The sequence below is a fragment of the Oryzias latipes genome, chromosome 2, assembly GCF_053564925.1.
Source record: "Oryzias latipes strain Hd-rR chromosome 2, Olatipes_Hd-rR_3.1".
NCBI classification, from domain to species: domain Eukaryota; kingdom Metazoa; phylum Chordata; class Actinopteri; order Beloniformes; family Adrianichthyidae; genus Oryzias; species Oryzias latipes.
The window spans coordinates 48,524,449-48,543,022 of record NC_136238.1 but is presented as its reverse complement, the minus strand read 5'-3'; the positions used below and the strand labels follow the sequence as shown (position 1 = coordinate 48,543,022).

Below are 18,574 nucleotides of genomic sequence, written 5' to 3'. Positions count from 1 at the left end.
CTTTAGTTCAGGAAACAAACATCCTGCAGCACCTGTCAGTCATTCCACCTCCAACAACAATCCCTGCCCCCTTTTTCATGTCAGGACAAAACCTGATCAGATCCTGATCCTCTGACTGTGGAGTAGTGGCTGTTCACTATGTAGACAACAGGGAGGTTGAGGGTTTGATTCCAGGAAGGCTCACAGTCTGAATCTGACATTAAAATTCCACTTCAGCTGTTTCACCCGTGCCCCGCCCACCTGTGCTGCCCATCTGTGTGGAGGTCAAAGTTCATGAGAAAGTCTCAGTTGGAGCTTTGAGAGGAAGAATTCCTGTCTTTCTTTCTTTCTTTTCTCCTCATTCTTTGATTTCTGTCTGTTTTTCTTGATGCTTCATGTTTCCTGAAGTGTAGAAACAGGAAGTTTGTTGTTTCTGTGTCAAAGTGACTGAATGGAAATGTTGCTGCTGCAGCTCCATGTCTCCACCTGGTGGAGGGAGAGCAGAAGTGCAGCAGCTGATGGCAGCTTCCTCTGCCTCCCACTGCTGTCTGACTGCATTCACCTGAACCTGAGAGGAAACACAAGAGAAGAGCCAATCAGTGGAGGAGCAGCTGATCTGTTGGTGAAGGAGGATCAGAGCTGATGATGAGGAGGGTTTCCTCTGCAGGTGAAGGAGGAAGGTGTGTGTGAGCTGATGTGGATCCAGTGAATCCAGCAGCATGGATCAGTGGGAGGAGCCACAGGAGGGAGCCCCTCCCCCTAGAAGCAGAGATGGTAACCATGACAACCAGAGCAAAGCTCAGAGGTGAGATGAACATCTCCAACTGTCCATGATCTTCTTCATGTCAGAGCTCAGGACTCACACCAGCAACCTTCATTCTTCACAGGAACCAACCTGGACCAGAACCTGGACCTGGATCTGGATCCAGCTGTGGATCCTTCAGGAGTCACAAGTCAAAGGGTCAAAATCCTGACTTTAAAGTCATCCGTCCAGCAGTGGACCAGTGAGTGTTTGTCAGAGTTTTTGGAGGCTGGATTCTAGTTCAGATGATCAACAGTTTTCAGATGAAGGACTTGAGGTCTGGTTCAGTTCTGGATCTCTCTGATCAGACTCACTTGGAGCATCATGTGTGTGATGAGATCTTTTCAGTTGAGTCTTCTGAGAGTCTCTGAGAGACATCAGAGATGTTGGAGAAGAAAACATGTTGACTGCTGACTCTGACTGACAGCAGCTCCAGTCTAATGAGAAGAATCACTGCAGACTCCTAGGATTCAGATTTTCATGCTTTCCAAACATCACATTGTTCTAGTTGGACTTTCTGCTCTCAGAATTTCTCCATTTCTACATGGAGAATTGGAATCAGCTTTTCTAGAAAAAAGTCTGGATTGACTGACAGAAAATGCTGAAAGCTGGAAACTGTTGATCCAAACATGTCATGTTATTCCAGACTAAACAGCTCAGTCTGTGTTCATGTCAAAGTCCATCAGCTGTTCATGAAGAAGCAGATCCTCCAACACTCTGATGCTTTGGTGTTTGCAGAGGTCAACAGGTCACACAGAGAGTCCAGTCTGCAGCCTCCAGCTGTGGCTCCATGAAGAGTGACCGGTCCAAAGATGAACCTCTATTCTTCAGAACTGAACCAGGACCTTCAGACTCACAGTAAGAAGCAGTTTCTAGTGAACGGAGATCTATTGACTTTAGCTCCAAATCCCAAATGTCAGGCATGATGTCATCATCCTCTGATGGCTTGAAATCCTTCAGGTCACTAAGTGAACAGAATTCATTCCAAATTAAACTGGTTCTTTTCTACATCATTCCTGATCTGAGGCTCACTTATCAACCAAAGCTCAAAGTTTGAAGGTCAATGAGGAGTTTTCCCTGCACTGGAGAAATTGAAAGAGTTTGAAGCATTTTTGACTAACATGTTGGCTCCTCCCACTTTCTGTCATTTCTGTTCTTCTGCTTATAAATGGTTTCAAAGACAAAAATAAGCCAAGTCCAAGTGTCCTCTGGAACTCAGTAACCCTCAGAGAAAGTTGGTAAAGAAAAGCGACGACTGAGAGTTCAGAATCCTAAACAAAGAGCAGAGCTTTGATCTGAATCTGAAGATCAGAGAGGATCTGACAGTCTCTGAGAGCAGAGGTGTTGAACAAACTTTAAACAAAATGAATCTTTTCATGTTTTCTGATTTCAACAAATGTTTGGACCAGATAAGCAACAGTTTAGTCAAATATTTTAATGAAAGTCTTTCATGAAGATAATCTTTTAATTAACAACAGAATATATCAAATGTAATTGTTGGACTCCATTAAGATGTTTGTCACAAATTGTTTCCAGGACCCAAATTAGGACAAACTCAGGAGTGCAAGAAACCAAATTTATTTTATTCTTTAACTTGAAGGAGCCCAGGGGGGTATTCCAGAAAGCAGGTTATGCTAGCTCCCACGATAAGTTTGAGGCTAAGGAAGTTGATAACCTCAGCTTTCGGTTCCAGAAATGGAGGTATGTTTCAGGGTAGGTCAAGTTGCCATGGCAACTCATGCTCTGAACATAACCTGGTCTGGAGCAGGTTTAGTTGAAGGTTAGTTTGTTTTCAGAGAGGTGAAGCAGCATGGCGTGTCCATTTGAAGATGATTTAGTGGATGAAGAAGCTCAGATAATACTTTTTCCACCATGAGAGGGTGATAAGACCACATATGGATGTTGGAAAATTAAACTTGTTTACTTTGATCTAACTTAATTATTTGCTTCAGTTAAGATAAATCATTTTTTTGTTAAGTCACCTTAAAATAACATGTAGTTTTCAGACAATTATTTTCCTTTCATTCAAATTAATTCAGTAGGTGTAACTTTGATGCTGCTGTTAGATCGGCACCGCAAGGGATTCTGGGATATCATTCCCTTTGCCTGTCTGGACGGATTTGGGTTTAAGTGTGGGTTTTTGACCAAATGTGTTTAGTTGTTTAGCTGTTTTACTGTGTTTTGCCGAGTTATTTTGTCCTACTTTACTTAAGTCTTTGCACCATGAGTGAGAGTGAAGGAGAGGATGATGAGTTTATATAGCACTCCTTATGGCAAAACTCGTAATGACAATGACAGAAAATTTTATAATGTATTTTTGCACTCCGTGCATTTCCCCCCCCATCTTTTTTATTGTTGTTAAAATGAGCATATCTGCTGGCTCAAACTTAGACATTTGAGAGTTCAAGAAATATAATTAATTAAGACCAAGTGAGCAGAGGAGCTGGATTTATAACTTTGAGTCTGAGAGGAGGGATGGTGCTTTTTTACGTGTGCGTTTTGTTGTTTTGTGTGTGTGGGAGAATTCAGACTGCAAGCCGTCCTGCCGCACTGGGTTAGCAGCTGCAGGACTTAGGAGAGCCGCCAGCTCACGCAGTGAGTTTGGGGAAGCAGAAATAAATGTCGCTCAGTCCTTAGAAACTGTTCAAACAATCACATGGATTTGTGTTTCCAGTTGTGTCCCGACAAAATAAAGGCTGATGTTATTCCCAGACATTTACGTGCACCCAAGATGCAGATTGCAGGATTTCATGGTCCTGGATTTTGTGTCCATCAGGCTAATGTTGTTAGTCTGTGTTTATAGCCTGTCCTAACCCTTCTTCCAGCACTGATCAAACGGATTAAATAAAACGATAAGGAAACAGGCCCTTCATAATATTCATAACATTAATTAAAGCACGTTTGGAAGATCGTCTCGTATATTACTGAGCTGATGCTTAAAATAAATGTCTGTGGCAGCTGTTTGTTTACAACGGGACCTATTTCTGCATCCGGGTGATATTACACTACTGCTCATGCCCAAATGATTCATTCCGACCGAAAGTGTGATCCATGGGAACGTTTGTTCTAATCGGAAAAAGGTTTTCTGGGCCCATGTGCACGGGTGAATTTTAACCCGACCATTGATCCCATCAAGATATTTTGCCCATGTAACCACGGCTACTGTCACAAGCACCTTTGATTTTGCGATCCAAATAATATTCTCTAGAAGAGTTTCTGGGAAACGGTTCCAAAAATTGCAAAAAGTGAAGGGATTTAGGAGGCTTGGGGCAAAATGGTGTGGCAGGAAAACAGGAGCAGAATGGCAGCACAAACTGTGAGCAGAGACCGGAGAATGGCTGAGCAGGTTTAGATAGATAGATAGATAGATAGATAGATAGATAGATAGATAGATAGATAGATAGATAGATAGATAGATAGATAGATAGATAGATAGATAGATAGATAGATAGATAGATAGATGACTTTATTAATCCCACAATGTGGAAATTTCATTTATCTGTGGCAGCAAAAACGACATTCAGAAATAATCTATATGATATAACATCAATAAAGGACATCACAAATGACATTTATATTAAATAACTAAAATTATTACTAAAATTATTACGAAAAATTAGTATCAAAAATGAGATTCTTATTAAATAAAGAAATAAATATTAAATATTAAATAAATACAGCTGCAAAGGTGTAAAAAACATGCGGTCTGCAAAACATGTAAACTGTAAAAAAACATTACAATTTTTTTTTTTTTTCAAAATACAGAAACAACTAATGAAGTTCACACCAAAAAACAAAAACAAACAACTGTTCAGGAATAAAAAACAATTTAAAATTGAAAAACAACAACTACAAAAAAGAAAATAAATAAGTGAGTGAATGAAAAAAACACCCTGGGACCGTGGAGTGTCACTGTAACACAGTGTTGTAGAGTCTGATGGCTGTGGGGGGGGGGTTGACCTGCGGTAGCGCTCCTTCTTGCACTGAGGGTGCAACAGTCTTGTGCTGAAGGAGCTGGTCAGCGCCTCTACAGTTTGGTGCAGGGGGTGGGAGGGGTTATCCATGATGGATGTCAGCTTAGCTAACATCCTCCTGTCCTCCACCTCCTCCATGGACTCAAGTGTGCAGCCCAGGACAGAGCCGGCCTTCCTAACCAGTTTGTTAAGCCTCTTCAAGTCTCTGTCTGTACTGCCCCCCGCCCAGCACACAACTCCATAAAGGACCACTGAGGCCACCAAAGTGTCATAAAAGGTCCTCAGCAGCTGTCTGCACACGCCGAACGACCTCAGTCTCCTCAGCAGGTGAAGGCGACTCTGACCCCTCCTGTACAGAGCATCCGTGTTGTTGGACCAGTCCAGTCTGTTGTTCAGGTGAACACCCAGATATTTAAATGTGTCCACGACCTCAATGTCTGAACCCTGGATGTTCACCGGTGACTGTGGTGGTGAGGACCTCCAGAAGTCCAGGACCAGCTCCTTTGTCTTGCTGGTGTTAAGCAGCAGGTGGTTAATTTCACACCAGCCAACAAAGTCGGAGATGACCCCCCCGTACTCCTGCTCGTCCCCCCCGATACACAGCCCACAATGGCACTGTCATCTGAGAACTTCTGCAGATGACAGTGGTGGGAGTTGTAGGTGAAGTCTGATGTGTACAGGGTAAACAGGAATGGGGAGAGCACAGTCCCTTGAGGTGCCCCCGTGCTGCAGACCACCACATCAGACACACAGTCACGCAGCCTCACAAACTGTGGCCTGTCTGTGAGGTAGTTGATGGTCCAAGGCAAGGCAAGGCAAGTTTATTTGTATAGCACAATTCCTACACAAAGTAATTCAAGGTGCTTCACAAAACAGAAAAATGCATTAAAATCACAATACATCATAGAAATAATCAACATAAAATTTACTTTAAAAGAAAAGAAAAAATTTGAAAATTGATTTAAAAATAAAAGAAGGAAAGGAAGGAAAGAAAAGTGCAGATAGGACCTTTCAGTCATATACACGGCTAAACAGAAATGTTTTAAGTCTAGATTTGAACATGAACACAGAAGAGGCCTGTTTTACGCCTTCAGGGAGGCTGTTCCAGATTTTAGCTGCAGAATATTGAAACGCTGATTCCCCTTGTTTAGTTCTGACTCTGGGAATCAACAGGAGGCCGGCCCCTGAGGTCCTCAGAGTACGAGATGGTTCATATGGCCCTAACATGTCAGAGATGTACTTTGGTGCTTGGCCATGGAGAGACTTGTACACAAGCAGAGCTACTTTGAAGTCTATTCTTTGAGGTACAGGGAGCCAGTGCAGAGACCTGAGCACAGGACTAATGTGATCATACTTCCTGGTTCTGGTCAGGACTCCAGCAGCAGCATTCTGGATGTACTGAAGCTGTTTTACAGCTCGTTTGGAGAGGCCGGTGAGCAGGCCGTTACAGTAGTCTAACCTACTGGAGACAAATGCATGAATAAGTATCTCCAGGTCTGGTTTTGACACTATGTTTTTGATTTTGGCAATGTTTTTCAGATGGTAAAATGCCGCTGATGTTACTGACTTGATATGGCTGTTAAAGTTTAGGTCAGAGTCCATGATTACCCCTAGATTTCTGACTTGATTTGAGGGTTTAAGAGACAGAGAATGAAGGTAGCTGCTGACACTTCTCTTTGTTTCTGTGGGCCAAAAACAATAACTTCGGTCTTGTCTGAGTTTAGCTGGAGAAAGTTGTTCTGCATCCACGCACTGATCTGTTGGAGGCAGTGGTTGAGTGAATCCACCGGCCCATATTCACCTGTTGTCAGTGACACATAGATCTGAGTATCATCTGCATAGTTGTGATAAGAAATGTTATTACTGCGTATTAACTGCCCTAGTGGCAGCATGTAGAGGTTGAACAGAAGGGGTCCCAGGATCGATCCCTGGGGCACACCACAAGTCAAGGCCATGTAGTCTGAGACACAACTCCCAATTTCAAAAAAATATTTCCTGTCTTCTAGATAAGACTTGAGCCAACTTAGGGCAGATCCAGAGATGCCAACCCAGTCTTGGAGTCTGTGCATAAGGATCCCATGATCAACAGTATCAAAGGCAGCACTCAGGTCTAGCAGGATTAAGACAGAGACTTTGCCATCATCAGTGTTCAGGCGGATGTCGTTGGTTACCTTGATAAGAGCAGTTTCTGTGCTATGATGGGGTCTAAAATCTGACTGGATAACATCAAATAAATTGTTTAATAAGAGAAAATCAGTGAGCTGTTGGTAGACAACTTTTTCAAGGACTTTTCCTAAAAATGGCAGATTAGAGATAGGTCTGTAATTATTCAGTACAGTGGGATCAAGACCGCTCTTCTTCAGGAGAGGTTTAATGACTGCAGTTTTTAAGGCCTCTGGAAATATTCCAGATTGAAGAGACATGTTAACTATTTGAGTAATTGATGGCAACACACTGTTCAGGACAGACTTCAGAAATCTAGTGGGTAACACATCAAGGCAGCAAGTAGACGAGCTCAGACGGGTGATGGTCTCTTGGACAGTTTGGTCAGTGACAGGTATAAAGTGAGTCAGCTTAGAGTGAGTAGGTGGCCGTTATATAGTTATATGTGTTGTGGAGTTGATGGCTTTTTTAATGCCCTGAACCTTGTCATTGAAAAATACAGCAAACTCATTACATTTAGGTGTGCAAACCAGTTCTATTGGTAGCTGGGTTGGAGGGTTAGTTAATCTGTTTACTGTTTTGAACAGGACACGAGAGTTGCTGCTGCAACTTCCAATGATTTCAGAGAAGTACCTTTCCCTTGTTCTGCATAAGATCTGGTTGTAAGCGTACAACTCCCCCTTATACATTTCATAATGAACCTGGAGTTTTGACTTGCGCCACTTTCGCTCAGCTCTGCGCACTGTTGTTTCTGTGCCCTGACTAGATCATCATTCCTCCAGGGAGCTTTCTGTCTATGTTTTCTCAATTTAACCTTCATAGGGGCAATGGCATCCAGAACATTCAAGATGCTAGAAGTAACAGAATTCAGCATTTCATCAACATTGGCACCAGAGGCGTTTTCAGGGTCTATCATTTCTACAAACTGTGCCCTAGTGCTCTCATTTATTTGTCTCCTTTGGACAACTGCAGGGCCAGGCGGTGGTTTGGGAGCAACAGACAGGTCAAAGAATACACAGAAATGATCAGAGAGGGCGACATCAACCCCCTTTGTGATGAGCAGGTCCAGAGTGTGCCCTCTGCTGTGGGTGGGGCAACTCACATGCTGAATTAGACTAAAGGTTTCAAGGACAGCATTGAGCTCTTCTGCATTTCTGTCATTGACATTATCAACATGAACATTAAAATCACCTGTAATGACTAGAGCATCAAAGTCTGTGCACACAACTGAGAGCATTTCAGTGAAATCATCAATAAAACTTTGGCTGTGCTGAGGAGGTTTGTACATAACTATGCAGAGTAAGGGAGGAGTTTGTTTTAACTCAATCTTAAAGGACACATACTCAAATGATGAAAACACACCAAATGATAGTCTGCGGGTTGCAATATTACCTCTAAACAGTGCAGAAACACCTCCACCCTTTTTATTTTCTCGTATTTCCGATTCATGTTTGTAGTTGGGGGGAGTTGATTCGACTAGAACTATGTTTCCTGTGTTTTTGTCAAGCCATGTTTCAGTTAATAACATAAAATCAAGATTAAAAGAAGAGATAAGATTATTGATTAAAAATGATTTGTTGCATAAAGATCTGACATTGAGTGCAGCAAGTTTGAGATTAGTTTCCTTGGGACTGGTCAAAACCTTCTTGCAAGGGATATCAACTAGATTTCTTTGATTGGACAGTCTAACTGCCCTTTTTTGCATTCTACGTGGTGCAACTACAGGTATAGCACCAGAAGGATGCTGTTCATCACAGGGCCCCAGTTTGACATAACCTTTCCTAGGACACTGGGGGCCCGTTTCATCCTAGCTCTGGGGGATAGCACGTCTAGAGGCGCGCAGGGGAGGTCGAGTTGAGGGTAGTTTGGGTGATGGACCAGGAGGAGCGGGAGCTGGACCGGATTTGGGTGAACGACGGAGGGGGCGTGTTGGAGGGGCTTTGGATGAAGGACGTGTTGGAGGGACTTTGGGTGAAGGATGAGGAGGGGGCGCTGGAGGGGTAGGAGAGCTCCTGTGTGGTGTGAGGCTCACAGGTGTTAGGGGAGCCATCTTAATTCCTGACTTAATGAGGCTATCAAAATGGCTAGGTAGGGCCATGGGTGAAAGTGGGGGGGACGAAAAGGAAAGTGAGTCTTCACTGGGAGTAGATGTAGCAGGGGGCGCCCAGAGCTGGTCAGATGGTGGTATTTCTGGGGCCAAATCTGGTGGCTGTTGTTGTGGTTCTGCGGTTGGGTCCTTAGCTGGCGGTGGTTGTTGTGATGCTGGTGCAGCTGAGTCCTTAGATGGAGGTGGTTGTGGTGCAGGTGCTGCTGGATCCAAGTCATTGACCGGTGGTGGTGGAGGTAGTTGTTGTTGCCGTTGTGCTGTGGTTCCTGGGACACTGGCTCGGTCCTTCCTTACTGCCTTTTCAGGGCCTTGGCCTCTATGCCCCAGAGCGTGGAGGAGGTTCTTCACCAACTCTCTTGCTCCACATCTGTTCATTTTATATTTTCTATTTTTGGTCAGTGTATGTTCATCAAACACCATCATGACAGAAACTCACTTCTAACTAAACAAATGTTTTTCTATCAGGATCCATCAGAGACTCAGAACTGGACCTGGGTCTGAACCCAGCTGTGTTTCCTTCAGGAGTGACCGGTCAAAGGCTCAAATTATTGACTTTAAATCATCTTCTGGTGCAGAGAGGTGAGCTGTATGTAAATGTTCTTTCTCACAGACATTTCTATCTTCATGTGTGCAGCAGTGAGTGTTGGAGCTTCTCCTCAAACACAGAATAGATCTAGTAGATTCTACTGAGTGTCTGCAGGACACCAGTGGGTCCAGTAGGATCTGATTGTTGCTGATTGTCCACAGACTGGACCAGCAGAGCTCAGAGACTCCCAGTGGTCCGTCTGTCCAGCAGCATCAAACACAGCTGGACTCCATCTTTCTGGTCTGTACATGAACAACAACTACTTTCCATCATTCTGTCCACAGTCGTCTCCATGCTGCACTTTGGACACCAGTGGACTGTCAGTGTGTCCAACATGGAGCTGATGTTTGGCTCCATGACTTCACTCTGATTGGCTCATTCATCTGGAATTCTGTTGCAGCTGCTGGAGGACAACATTGTCACTTTTGTCAAGAAGGAGCTGAAGAAGATCCAGAAGCTTCTGAGTCACAGGGAGGATGAGGAGGAGCTGGAGGATGAAGATGAAGAGCAGAGTAGCAGCAGAGAGTCACTGATGAAGATCACAGTGAACTTCCTGAGGAGAATGAAGCAGGAGGAGCTGGCTGATGGACTGCAGAGCAGTAAGAGGATTTCTCTGAAGGTTTCAGATTTCCTGATGTCTGAACACATGGAACCACAGGGATTCAAACCCTCATCATTCAGGGCTGCAGAGAGTTGATTTACTGTTTGTTGTCTTCATTGAGGATCTGCTGCAGTTTGTCGACATGAAGTCCAATCTGGTCTGAAGAAGAAGTTCCAGTGTTTGTTTGAGGGGATGGCTAAAGCAGGAAGCCCAACCCTTCTGAATGAGATCTACACAGAGCTCTTCATCACAGAGGGAGGAAGAGGAGAGCTGAATGAAGAACATGAGGTCAGACAGATTGAAGCAGCATCCAGGAAAGCAGACAGAGCAGAAACAAGCATCAGACAAGAAGAGCTCTTCCAACTCCCAGCTGGAAGACCAGAACCAATCAGAACCCTGATGACTAAGGGAGTGGCTGGCATCGGGAAAACAGTCTTAACACAGAAGTTCACTCTGGACTGGGCTGAAGGCAAAGCCCACCAGAACCTCCACTTCACATTTCCATTCACTTTCAGAGAGCTGAATGTGCTGAAAGAGGAGAAGTTCAGCTTGGTGGAACTTGTTCATCACTTCTTCCCTGAAACCAAACAAGCAGGAATCTGCAGCTTTGAAGACTTCCAGGTCCTCTTCATCTTTGATGGTCTGGATGAGAGTCGACTTCCTCTGGACTTCCACAAGACTCGGATCCTGAAGGACCCTAGAAAGTCCACCTCAGTGGCTGATCTGCTGACAAACCTCATCAGGGGGAACCTGCTTCCCTCTGCTCTCCTCTGGATAACCACACGACCTGCAGCAGCCAATCAGATCCCTGCTGAGTGTGTTGACATGGTGACAGAGGTCAGAGGGTTCAATGATCCACAGAAGGAGGAGTACTTCAGGAAGAGGTTCAGTGATGAAGAGCAGGCCAGCAGGATCATCTCCCACATCCAGAGATCCAGAAGCCTCCACATCATGTGCCACATCCCAGTCTTCTGCTGGATCACTGCTACAGTTCTGGAGGATCTGCTGAAGAGCAGAGGAAGAGGAGAGCTGCCCAAGAGCCTGACTGAGATGTACATCCACTTCCTGGTGGTTCAGGCCAAAGTCAAGAAGGTCAAGTATGATGGAGGAGCTGAGACAGATCCTCACTGGAGTCCAGAGAGCAGGAAGATGATGGAGTCTCTGGGAAAACTGGCTTTTGAGCAGCTGCAGAAAGGAAACCTGATCTTCTATGAATCCGACCTGACAGAGTGTGGCATCGATATCAGAGCAGCCTCAGTGTACTCAGGAGTGTTCACACAGGTCTTTAGAGAGGAGAGAGGCCTGTACCGGGACAAGGTCTTCTGCTACATCCATCTGAGTGTTCAGGAGTTTCTGGCTGCTCTTCATGTCCACCTGACCTTCATCACCTCTGGACTAAATCTCATGGAGGAAGAACAACAGAAAAAATCTTGGTTTTCTTTTTCTTTTCTTCAAATCAGTCCAGTCCAGTTCTACCAGAGTGCTGTGAAGAAGGCCTTACAGAGTCCAAACGGACACCTGGACTTGTTCCTCCGCTTCCTCCTGGGTCTTTCCCTGCAGACCAATCAGAGTCTCCTACGAGGTCTGCTGACTCAGACAGGAAGTAGCTCACAGACCAATCAGAAAACAGTCCAGTTCATCAAGGAGAAGATCAGTGAGGATCTGTCTGCAGAGAAAAGCATCAACCTGTTCCACTGTCTGAATGAACTGAATGATTCTTCTCTAGTGGAGGAGATCCAACAGTTCCTGAGGTCAGGATGGCTCTCCACAGATGAACTGTCTCCTGCTCAGTGGTCTGCTCTGGTCTTCATCTTACTGTCATCAGAAGAAGATCTGGAAGAGTTTGACCTGAAGAAATACTCTGCTTCAGAGGAGGCTCTTCTGAGGCTGCTGCCAGTGATCAAAGACTCCAACAAAGCTCTGTAGGAACTCTCTGGAAAATCACCTTCAGTCAACAAATGAATCTGAATGGAAACATGAAAGATTCAATAACTGCTGTCTGTCTTTGTTTTCTTCAGACTGAGAAGCTGTAATCTGTTAGAGAGAAGCTGTGCAGCTCTGTCCTCAGTTCTCAGCTCTCAGTCCTCCAGACTCAGAGTTCTGGACCTGAGTTACAACAACCTGCAGGATTCAGGAGTGAAGCTGCTGTCTGCTGGACTGGAGAGTCCAGACTGTAAACTGGAGACTCTCAGGTCAGGTTACATTTAAATATTGATTCTCTGCAACAAGTTCTGTCTGGTTTTTCTCTGTTTCAGGAGAAAGTGTCAGATAGTCGTCAGTGCACAGGTAACAGCAGAGTAGAGGGCCCGTCGGACCCAATGCAAATGCAGCCCTCTACTCTGCCCTCAAATCTCGTGGGAGCGGGCGGCAAAGAAACTCCCCGCGGGATCAGTGTTGCCAGAGTGGGCGGTTTTCTCATGACTATATAATAGCGGACTACGTTAGGCTGTGCGGCTGTTGAGTTTTATGTACTGAAGCTATGTGAACGCACCAGGCATAGACGCTTAATGGCCTCTGTCCTCCAACCTGTTGTTGGGGGTGTGCAACGCCCAGCCCCGTCTCTTAGAAATTGTGTTCTTTAAGGAAGGGTTAATGGTCTTTGAAGTGTTCGTTATTACTTTTAAACGCACGCCTTGGAAGCCTGAAGTGGAGGACGGTTGCTTCCGCAAAGTGCGTTAAAAAGTAATAACGCATACTTCGAAGGTCATTAACCCGTTTATACCATGGTCCCTTACAAAAGCAATAAATACTAACCTGTTTTTAGTCCTCAATTCTTGTTTTTTTCTGATTTGGATCGCTTTCCTCACAAAAAGCTGACTATTAGTTACGTGATGCGGCGCAACAACTAGTCCGCGTCACGCCACACCACCGCTGCAGTCAAGATTCGGCAATATATCTATGCTGATCGTCTCGATGGGTTGAATAAAGCATCAGTTCAGAGAGAAAGTTCACTTCTTTCTGCGTGTTTTTGTCCAAGAAAGAAGCTGGTGCAGTGATACAAAACATTTAAGCTAGGTGACCGGAACTCCTTTTTTCACGGTGCGGTTATCAGGTTTCAATGCACACCCAGCAGCCAATCAGAATCGAGTATTCACCCGCACCATGGTACATAGCTTGATACCGCGGTCGTGTGTCGGAGGAGCTACCAGGTAAAGTTCTGGTCTAATCGTCACATGGAGTGGTGTGTTTATCAATGCATGGTAGACACTGAGAATATGGAGAGATCAGGTTTATTGTTTTGAAGAGTTCTAGTTGGTAATCATGTTTGAGATCATAAAATCATCCCAGAGAGTCTCTGCTTCAACTCCTGCAGTGAAAGCTGTGTCTGAATCTGACACCGTGTTTCCATCTGACAGAGTTTGAAGCCAAAGCCCCTCCCCCGCCTCTCTACCTGTTCACCTGTTCACATCCTCTGCAGCTGAGAGTTGTTTTCCCCGCGCTCCTCAGTCTGTTCTACACAGAGAGCGCAAAATACGGTCATCATAGGTTGACACGATAGTCGGGGCGCTCTAGCGCAGCAGAAGGTTGAAAGAGCTGTGACTCTATCTGGCAACACTGTGCGGGATCAGGAAGGAGCAGGTTGCCTGGCAGGGACATGATGTCAATGGATGAAGCAGAAAAGAACCTCAAACGAGGTTAATCGTGAGACACGCATGGTGTTCAGATCTGCGTGCTGATGCCCCGCTGAGGCGCAAAAAAGCAAAAACTGGAAAAGGCTGAAGCTAAGAAAAAGTATTTTTCCTTCAGGAAAAAATGAATTCATAGATTTTCAGCTCTGTTGAACCATTATAATGTTATTTTTTCCTCCATAAATTCAAATGACTTTGACCTGCATCTTTACCAGCTGGTTCAGCGCCTCAGGCTGTGTGTCTGCGTGCGGACTCACGCACACACGGGAGGATCATTAAAGACTGTCACATTTTACAGCAAGAAGCAGAATCCCATCCCTCTGAGCTGTCACTCAAAAGTCATCAAGTCTACGCGTCAGTGAGCTGCTGCTGAATGGAGAGACATGAAAAAAGGTGGAAAGAGCAAACATGAAGAAGAGTTTTCTTCTCTTTCACCGTTTCAGAGCAAAGCTGCAGGCTGACCTTCAAACTCTCCGTAAATCTAAACCGAAGGCAGAACCTCCTCCAAAACCATCAGAACCAGAAAAGCTAAACATCACTCTATCAGAACCATCCCGGGGCCGAGGAGAACCCACTTTCCCTAAGAACATCTGGGAACGTGTGACCTTCAGTGAACAACATATTAGTGAAAATAGATTTAATTAAAGCCGCAAGCGGCGTTGTATGGCCCGCAGACGCAACCCGCCTTCCACGCTCAACTCTACACACCACCGTCCTCCTCGCCTTTAAAAATAAAGGCTAGTCAAAATTGCATTCACTAATTATGCTAACTATGCTAGCTATGCTAATGTGGCTAAAAGTGCTAGCATTGAGATCAGCATCATAAATTGACTCAGAAAAACACATTTTTAAAAATTCTAATTATGCTAACTATGCTAACTATGCTAATGTAGCTAAAAGTGCTAGCATAGCGATCAGCATCATCAACTGACAAAGAAAATTACATTATCTAAAATGCTAATTATGCTAACTATGCTAGCTATGCTAATGTGGCTAAAAGTGCTAGCATTGCGATCAGCATCATCAACTGACTCAGAAAAACAAATTATCTAAAATGCTAATTATGCTAACTATGCTAGCTATGCTAATGTGGCTAAAATTGCTAGCATAGCGAGCAGCATCATCAACTGACTCAGAAAAACACATTCCTCCATTGGTGAGAGCTACATGTCATAAGTTGATAAAAAATCCCCATTTTTTCAAAATGGCCGCTTTTCTGTTGATTTTATCTCCATAGCAACCATTTTGTGTTTTGATTGCCTTTTGATGACGAACAGATCGATGTTAGTTTCAGACGAATCGGCAAAAGTAAACTTTTTGTTGTCCTTAGCAACAGTAGTGTCATGCTAACCACGCCCACATTCCTTATATGTCCATATCCAGTGTTTTTAATTGTGTTCAGTTCCTGCTATGGATGCATTCAATTTTCACTGTATTCCAATGAAAACCATGGGAGTTACAACAGTGCGCGACTTTGCGAGCTCGCCACGCGGACGCCGTTCAAAATCTACAACTTCTAATTGCAACATTTTTTTCACAGTAGCTTGCCGTTGATGCCCAAAAAGTTTCGAGACGATCGCGGAAAATTCCAACGACAAGTTTACGATTGAATCCAGGGGTAAAGGCGTTTTTTATAGAAAATTCAAGATGGCGGCCTTTTCCTGAGGTCAAAGGTAGACGAAACTCCAGAGGTAGTTGTGGACTGGCTCTAGCAACATGTGAGTCAAATTTCGTGAAAATCGCTCGAAAAAAAGTTCATTTTTCCATATTGTGTAAAAACGCGAAAAACGCAAAATGGCAGATTTTGGCACAAAATGGCCGCCAAACCGTAGGCCGTGTCACCATCCCGTAATGATTTCAAAACGTCCTTTGGATATCGCGGACAAGAGTATATTGGTTTCGTTAGTCGATTCTCAAAAGAAAGGTTCCGAATTTTTTCGTTTTTGCAGAGTCGGCACATTTTTTTGCGACGGTTTTTTGCTTACCACGCCCACATTCCTTTATCGATCTTGTCGTGCGTAGCATCGTTTTGTTCAGCGCGGGCCAAGGAATCGCATATTTGCTCTTCACGACATTCCGATGAAAAATGTGCGAGCTAGCCAAGATGGCAACGGTTGCTAGCTCGCCACACGCACGCCGTTCAAAATCTACAACTTCTAATTCCAACATTTTGTCCAGAGTAGCTGGCCGTTGGTGCCCGAAAAGTTACGAGACGATTGATGAAAATTCCAACGACGAGTTTTCGTTTGTATCTGGTGCTAAAGGTGCTTTTTTGAGAAAATTCCAGATGGCGGCCTTTTCCCAAGGTCAAAGGTCAACGACACTCCTGGGGTGTTTGTAGACTGGAGCTGGCAGCAAGTGTGTGCAATTGCGTGAAAATCGTTCAAACAAAAGTGTCTTTTCCCCATATTGTGGGAAAACACGAAAATCGCCAATTCTCAGAGTTCGCCACAAAATGGCCGCCAAGCCGTAGGTCGTGCGGCCGTCCCATAATGATTTCAAAACATCTTTGGGATATCCCCGACACGTGTGTCTTGGTTTCGGGGCTGTATTTTGAAGTACATTTTGTTCGGCTCCATACGCGATTTTCGGCCCATTCATTTTTTTTGACGGGATCGCTGGCCGTGATGTCATCGTCTTCGGGGGGGTGACGTTGACTTTGTGGAAAATTCATTTGCAATTTATCCCAGGTGTGTGCACGTTTTGGTGACTTTTCGAGCATGCGGCGGGGGTCAAATTCTCGCTGAAAGGCGGCGAAGTCGTCGTTCCAACTGCGAAAACAATATGGTCCTTGCAGTCAGTGACTGCTGCTGGGGGCCATAATAATTAAGTTGCACATTACACAAAAGAGGAATGCATGAAAAGATGAGGCTGGAGGAGGGGCATGAATCTCTGTAATAATATCAATGCAAAGACGTGGATTTTTCCTGCGGGACGGGAGACGATACAAAATCAATGCATCTCTATTACTGTGCGGGAATAAATTCTCAGAGTTTTGATGGTACGAGCGGGAGTGTAACGCAGACATTGTAGGAGCGGGGAGGAATGGTCAGAAATTCGGCTTGCACGAGCGGGAGCGGGATGAAGAAAATAGTCCCGTGCGGGGCTCTACAGCAGAGGACTGTTGCATAGAAGTTAAGAGAAAACAACATTCAGCTTAAGTTAAAAATCCTGTTTTTTACGTATCTGATGGTTACAAATGTTATTGTGGTTTTTCCAAACCAGACTAAACAGCAGAACCTAGGTCCATCCAGGTGTGTTGAAAAAGTTCTTCCCTGGAAACTTTTTTCCACTGGGTTTCTAGCATACGTGTAAATGTGCTTCCTGTGTCAACTACAGCTTCACCTTCACAGCCTCTGATGGAAACAGGAACAATTCAAAGGTTGGGACTTTATTTCTGTCAGATAAATGCATCTAGACATTTAAGAAAGACACAATTAGAAACAATAAACCACAACAAGAATCAAGTTTCTCATGCATGAGGGAGCAGAAGAACCAGTGTGACAGAAGTCAACCACCACGCTGCTCTTCTCTCTCCAAGGTTCTGTCTCTCCTCATGCTGCTTTTATTAAGAACACAAGAAGGAGGTAACAATTTCAAGACACAGAAAGAAGTTCATTGGGGGTGTCGTATAATGACCCAGTTGGTGCATTCTAACTTCAACCAGTCCTTATAAGCTAAGGACAGTGTCGTAAAACCCCCTCAGTCTTGCTGGGATGAGAAGCAGATGAACAAACACACAAAGCTTTCTAAAAAGGTAAAAAAGGTCAATCTGAGTTAACATTTAAGCATAAACATTTAAACCAACACATTTATACAATGATAATAATAAAACAATTTCCTTCACAATTTCTAACAAGTCTTTGTTGCACAACAGTGACCCCTACTGCACCTTTTTGGAAAGGTTTCCTCTCAGATGTTTTCTTCATGGCTTTTTTCAGAATTGGAAGCACTTTTTGTCAGTATTCTGGACCCCCATGCAATCCTTCTCAACCATGGCTCATATTGTAACAAGCTGTGCTGCTGTAGAGACAGCTCCTCTGAGACAATCAGACACTTTTGGGTTGATGTTATTGAGGATACGTCGCACAATTTCTTCTTCTGACATGTCTCTCTTCTTCTTCAAACATGAATCCCGAGAATCGTAAGCAAAGTCCCTGAGACACTGATCTAGTTTTTGAACTGTTGTTCTTCATTTTTTCTTCAACCTCATTCAATAATCTGATAGAAAAGCCGACATGACTGGATGTTTGAATGACGTCCAGTCGTGCTCCAGAGCTTTTGTGGCTTTCCACCAACTGAGCGCTGGTCCCTTTAGGACTGCAGACAGGACTCACAGCAACTCATGGTGGATAGAGGTAGAACATCTAGATCATTCTCACATTGTTCAATGAAGCTGAGAACATCAGATAAATCTGTAGAGGTCCCAAAGGTGGGAAAGTTCATCCTGACAGGCGCTTTAGGATAATACACTAAAAAAAAAGTATGTTGGATTTACGTAAAAAAAATATGTACATGGGTTGTGAGTAATAACGTTTTTTTTCCAAATGTAACTTTATTTTTTTTAACATAACTTTATTATGTTTTTTTAAAAACATTTTTACTTTATAGGTTCTATTTATTTTACAGCCTTAACTTTGATAACTATTATAAAAGTGGATTACAAAGCTCTTCCCGAAGAAAACTATCAACATTTATAATAAAGTTGATGTCTCGCACTTTCCTAAACAAAG

General features: G+C 44.0%; 1 protein-coding gene across 2 annotated transcripts in view; it reads left to right on the top strand.

Moving 5' to 3' along the window:
- The window catches only part of LOC144989034 (NLR family CARD domain-containing protein 3-like), a 242,440-nt gene that overhangs the window by 198,539 nt on the left and 25,327 nt on the right, over nucleotides 1-18,574 (top strand). For both annotated transcript variants that reach the window (XM_078940747.1, XM_078940746.1), the window contains 8 exons: nucleotides 647-784; nucleotides 867-983; nucleotides 1,520-1,639; nucleotides 9,491-9,604; nucleotides 9,773-9,851; nucleotides 10,012-10,210; nucleotides 10,334-12,134; nucleotides 12,231-12,404. In XM_078940747.1, coding sequence (XP_078796873.1) covers nucleotides 699-784; nucleotides 867-983; nucleotides 1,520-1,639; nucleotides 9,491-9,604; nucleotides 9,773-9,851; nucleotides 10,012-10,210; nucleotides 10,334-12,134; nucleotides 12,231-12,404 — 2,690 coding nt within the window. In that variant the 5' untranslated portion in view covers nucleotides 647-698. The remainder of the gene's footprint in view (nucleotides 1-646; nucleotides 785-866; nucleotides 984-1,519; nucleotides 1,640-9,490; nucleotides 9,605-9,772; nucleotides 9,852-10,011; nucleotides 10,211-10,333; nucleotides 12,135-12,230; nucleotides 12,405-18,574) is intronic.